This window comes from Dermacentor variabilis, chromosome 1 (genome assembly GCF_050947875.1).
Source record: "Dermacentor variabilis isolate Ectoservices chromosome 1, ASM5094787v1, whole genome shotgun sequence".
In the NCBI taxonomy this organism is placed as follows: Eukaryota; Metazoa; Arthropoda; class Arachnida; order Ixodida; family Ixodidae; genus Dermacentor; species Dermacentor variabilis.
In genome coordinates, this window is record NC_134568.1 from 170331444 (window position 1) to 170337443 (window position 6000).

Consider the following 6000-nt stretch of genomic DNA (forward strand, 5'->3'; position numbering starts at 1 on the left):
TGGCACACTAATTTTGCCTGTGCCGTTGACAACAAAGCCTGTCACGCTACGACAACTCGCGCCCGTCAGTTGCATCGTTGTCGGCCTATTATGATAAAATGGTCTCAGCGACACACTGTGCTGAATACTCGGCCAGTTGTTGGCTTCAGTCTTGTCAGTCTTGTATTGACCCAGTGTTACTGCACCTTAATCAGGAACACACTGCCGCCATTGACCAGCAAGAGAGGGCAACTTCATCAACAACGCGACGTTTGTGAAGTGTCACCCAAGTGTAACACAGGGGTTTATTGATTAAGTTGCTTGCCATGGCGGAAAGTTCGTGGTTCACGGCGTAGTCTGGACAAAGCCCTGGCCACTTTCCACTTTAAAGAGGAGTTGAAATCTTATGCTACACACGTTTTCGGCACCGCACCGATGTAGAGCTGTATGCCACTGGAGTTTCAACGGTGTACACAGCCCGAATGTTTGCTGCAATGTGCGACTGTGCGCTTTATTTTTTCCCGCGCGACTTTCCCCTGATATCAGGCCGCTTAACCACGTGCGTGTCTCTTCCAAAACATTTTGCAACTAATCCGCTAGAGCAGGGTGCATGTGCCATTGTGCCATGAAATAGACAGATTGCAATATGTGCCCAAAGGTAATTAAATTTTAAAAAGTCAATTAGTCAACATTAAGTTAAAAAAATTAAGATTAAGTTATGGGCTTTTACATGCCAAAACCACGATCTGATTATGAGGCACGCTATATTGGGGGACTCCGGATTCATTTTAACCACCTGGGGTTCTTTAACAAGCACCTAAATTTAACTACACGGGTGTTTTTGCATTTTGCCCCCATAGAAAATGCAGCCACCGTGACTTACACATGCAATATTGACTGAACGTCAAGAACGGAGCCCTGGAAGGGGCTAAATACTTGACATTTTGATAGAAAACATACGAATTTCTTAATAAAAAATGCTTTAGAAAAAGAAAAGCTTGCCATGATAATTTCTTCTGAGAGTAAAAGGATATTTATCATAAGTACTTCTGGTATGGAATCCGTTCTCTTGCAAAAGCACTTTCCAGACATTCACTTTCCATTAGGGCTGGATGATTCATCGGTTAACTTTTAAGATTTATCGGTTAAGCTCAGATGACCAAAATTGGGAAAGCGCTGGCATTAATGAACGAGTTCGGACTGTGCATGTGCACTGCACTTGTGGCAAATTCTATCGAAATGTTTAGTTTTCCTATACACGTGTAGACGATTTTTCTTAGTGAGGAACGGGGGAGATAACTTTGGTTATGTACTTAAGAGGCTAAGCATTTAATGTATTCTGAGCAAAGTCATGAAGGCCCAGTTCTTCACTAACACATAGTTCCGAAGGGTTCTTCAGAGGGCACTAGAGGTCGTTGGAAAAAAATGTCCCTAAGGCTTTTAGGTTCATGAAACAGTGGATTAGCACAGGTCAGGGACTTACATGGAGGCAACGCCTCGCAATGTCTTCACTTGGGAAATGTGTCAACGTTTTCTTATCTGGAAGCAGCACACAGAACCGCTGCTGCCAACAGCGTCCCTGGTGACGGGCACGCTTCAGTGCTGGTGCCCTTGGCTCTGGGCCTGCCTCCAACTCTGTGTGGCCAATAAGAATGAATGCTTCAATTAATGCACAGTGACAGTAAACAAGACTGTGGCCACTCTGCCACAGTCAGCCATGAATTTCTGAATCTCCAGAAAGCCTTTTATCATTACTTTTGCAAAGTGCCAGGGTAAGTGCCCAATTGTTACCAGAAAAACTATGTAGCAGATTGGTCTGATGAATTTCTTGGACGCAGAACATTTACTGCAGCATATCAAGGAACTATTTTTGCGATCATGCTATCAAAACTGCAGCAGCAGGAACAGAAATCCCTCAGCAGATACTGCTCTGAAGTCACCAATATGCAAGCTTTTCGTCTTGCAAAATTTACTGCAGTCCCTGCAGAATAATACTGCCACTGCAACCTGTAGTGGTAATCTTTTCAGTAGAGATTTGTTTTTAGGATATCAATACCTCTTCTGCTAGATATTGGTCAACATTGGCACTTTCGCCCTTGCTTGTGTACCTGCTTATCACACCTGCTTATCACATGAGTGTAAAATTGTAATAAAACTCATTTGACGTCCATCACTCACCCCATCTATTTTGTTTCTTTTTGTATGTGTTTTCGTCAATGTTGCACTGCAAATATGATGCAAGCTGTAGCAACCAACTAGCCCACTTTTCCACTCTGATAGCACATGTGCATATGCATATGCACAAGTGCACGCATGCACACATCCACATATGAATTGCTTGCATTACTCACGCAACAAGTTGCTATGCACAATTGGCTAGACTAACAAAGTCCCACTACCTAACTCTTTAGGGTGCATGTTCCATTTGAAGTCGGAGCTAACGAAGCTATGTTCATTTAAAAGAAATCGTGAGACTAGAACTACCAGTTTCAAGAAACATCCTAAAAGTGCAGCAAAATTCCTTATTGTTCCCTTATTTTATTACACAGCCTCAAGCACACTGGCATTCAAGGAAACTTAACTGAATGCCACAAAACTTTGTATTTAGAACTGAGGTTGAACAGCGCAAATAAAACAAAGACACGAAGAAGCAAATAACACAGACAAGCGCCGACTGCCAACTGGAAGTTTATTTGAAATTCTCCTGCCATTTTTGTACCTTTTCCAGCATAGACATGCGTACAGCAGTCGCAAATACATCTGAAAAATCAGATACCCCTCCTCCATCATAATCTTTCATTCAAAAAAACTATTTCTTTTGTCGACAAAGCGAGAGAGGGAGCGCTTACACATTTATCTCCTTCCTTTCTAATGTAATAACCCTCGATTATTTCCCTTTCTTTCTTACTTTTTCCTTTCCCTATGAATTTTGTTTTTTTTTCAAATATGGGAGTGGAAGGACACTTGTTACAATGGCTTATTGCATTAGAAAGGAAGAAGATAAACATGTAAGCACTCCCTCTCTTGCCTTGTCAGAAGAAGGAATAGCTTTTTTGAATGAAAGATTATGATGAATCTGATTTTGCTAACGCATTTGCGACTGCTGTACGCATGCCTATGCTAAAAAAGGTATAAAATGGCTGGAGAGTTTCAAATAAACTTCCAGTTGGCAGTCAGCGCTTATCTGTGGTATTTGTTTTCTCGTGTCGTTGTTTTATTCGTACTGTTCAACCTCGGTTCTAAATATGAACCAACTAGCCCTCATCAAGATCTTACTTACACTTTGTAGTACACACTGAGGACAAATTTCTGGGAAGTGGCACTAATATCAAGATTTACGTTAGATAAACAGCAGTGAGTACAGAGCAGCTTTATTTTTGCAGCTGAAGTGCTTGCTAATAAAGTAATAAATAAAATATTAATTGGTAAGGTTGTTTATCAGAGTGTTGCTCACAGAACATTATTTGTTGTGTAAGTAATGTCTGCCTCTCTCAAGTAATCCTGCTGCAGAGGTAGTATTCTGCTATCTGCCACAACTAAAACAAAAAGCTGTTTGAAAGACAACCAAACAAACATGTATACTGCAATATAAGCAATATGTGTACGTGAAAAAATTACACCATGATGCTGCTGATTTCTTCTACACCTTAAGGCATAACAAGGTGGGAAGTAGGAAGGGCAGAGGAAAGCAGCTAAGGGAAATTGCAACACAATGTACATGCATATACAGTGTGCACAACAGTGACAAGTAAGTTGAACAGCTTATGAGGTAACAGTCTGTGATTACTGAGGCTTCAAGAAGTGGCTGGCACTATGTCAGCAAACATTAAAGTAGAAGAACATTTGCTGCAATGATCATGCAGTAGATGCAGTAATGCTACTTGTGGCCGCCACAAAACTTCAGGCTTGGGTACAAACAATGCAGTCCCACTCGTAACAACTAAATATGGCCAAGTTAACATTTCACATATAAAATTTGTGCTTTCAACATTACTAGTTCATACTCTTTGCAGTTGTTCCTTTCTCTGACAACTAGAATTGTACAAACCTTCATGCAACCAAGAACACAAGTACATTTTTTTTAAACGTAAAAGAAAAAAAAAGTTATTCGCAGGACTACTACAAAATGTTTTTCAGCCTAATTGTTTTCATAACTAAGCTACTACAGCCTGAAAGGGAGTAGTCCCAATATTTTCATGTGTAACAGTCGTCAAATATTTGTTTTCTAGCACTGCACTCTCCTGGCTGAAAGTAGGAAATGTTAAAGTTCTCTCATCAGTTAGAAGTTGAATTGACAACCATATCTTCATAAATGAAAATAGGCTAAACTCATGTAAGGTAATGTCTGCCAAAGCACACAAATCTGCTCAGCTGACATTGTTAGCTGTACAAATAACATTCCCAAATCACCCTGAACCTTACATAACACAGATATTAATTTTAAAGACTGCCAGCAGCATATAGGTGTCGTATCAATAGTATGTCCATGAGATTCGATTAAGTATATAACGTTTCAGTGCAGCAATCTCGGCAGCCACAGCAAATGACAATATTTGTCTGTTCCAAAACCGCGAGATAAAAAAAAAATTCAAAGCAGTACACTGCCATCAAGACAATTAGAATAGGCGCTAGCAAGAGAACGAGCGTAGATCTTTTAACGAAAAGTATAAGAAACATTTCTGCATTCTTACTCAGACATTCAATCGAGTATTATTACAGGCTCCGCTATGGAAAATCACGAGTCAGGTTGCTGCTTAATTTTTAGACGTCCAATGAAGAGAAAGGCGCAATTAGTGTGGGCTGGTATCTTGGACTAAACTATTTTCAGCAAGGCGCTGCCTCTTGCATCACGCAAAAACAAAACATTTTGGGCCGCACATCAACGCAACTATTTTCGGCGTTAATATTCTTAAAACAGGGCGCGGTTAAAGGGATAGCAGTGAAACTATGCCCTAATTATGAGAGAGAAAGAAAAAATACATGTATATCGACACTGACCAAAACAGTGTTTCGGCACACAGCGACAGCGAGCCAACGAAACGAAACGATCTTCCAAATTTAAACGCGATGATATCACCTTCACTTAGAACGTCCCGCAAGAAAGTAAGACGGATGGCCCGCAGATATACCCGTGACTCCGAAAACCTTCTTGTCTTCACTCTCTTGTATCGATCTTCTAGCATGCACTGCTGATTCCCATCTGGGCACGCTTTCTCTCTCTCTCTCTCTCTTTTGCTTCCCAATATATCTGGGCCCGTTCGCGGAAGGAACAAGTTTACTAACTAGCGGCATGAGGGAGCGTTTGAACGTGGTGTCCAGAACGTGCTCATTTCATCGCCACTTGAGACGAGTGGTACAGGCATTTAGAAATGCACCAGCTTGCTTGAACGGCCGCTAGATACACACCGCAAACGTAAAGCCATCCTTCAAGGCGGCCCTGAAGATCGTGGCTGCTCACTGATGAGTCCTGCATGCTTCCGAAAGGGCGATCGCGCGGCCGTTCAATCCGTACGCTTGCTCGCGATGCACTTCGTCCCAGTCGTACTCATCGCGCACAGATGCACTCAGTGTGAAGGGTAGATTTTGGGCAATGCAGCCGGCAGACTGCGTAACTGGATCGGTACGGGATCACAGCTGCGCCTCTCAAACCAACCAACAACCGTTGCAAGGAACCACGGCCCCACGACCACACGCAGCGTCAAGAGGCCAGAGAAGTTGGTCAAACCCAGAGAGCTGACAGTACGACGAAAGAGGAGCAGATAGACAGATAGACATATAGGTGTTCTGTGGATAGACGACCTAAATAACCATAGCGTTTCATGCGATGAAGAAGTGGCGCTGCGATCGCTGATCAAAGCATTGGATTCGGATTGACGGTTTGTTGACTCAGGTAGTGTTTTCAGATGATGTTCGTCGCCTTCAACGCCTTGTGGAATCTCCGTGTGTGTTTTCATTTGCGTAGCGTTGCTCCGTTCTCGATATGTATATACTTGGTCACAACCTTCAGTCAGAGTTGCGTAG

At 42.2% G+C, this 6000-nt stretch overlaps 1 protein-coding gene across 3 annotated transcripts in view; it reads right to left on the minus strand.

Moving 5' to 3' along the window:
• The window catches only part of raskol (Ras GTPase-activating protein raskol), a 199175-nt gene extending 193414 nt beyond the window's left edge, over positions 1-5761 (minus strand). For 2 of the 3 annotated variants that reach the window (XM_075699424.1, XM_075699459.1), the window contains exons 1-2: positions 5386-5761; positions 1463-1614 (exon numbers count right to left, since the gene is read on the minus strand). In XM_075699424.1, the coding sequence (XP_075555539.1) occupies positions 1463-1614; positions 5386-5452 (219 nt within the window). In that variant the 5' untranslated portion in view covers positions 5453-5761. The remainder of the gene's footprint in view (positions 1-1462; positions 1615-5385) is intronic. The other variant, XM_075699434.1, reaches the window with a different exon arrangement.
• Positions 5762-6000: the final 239 nt, after the last annotated feature.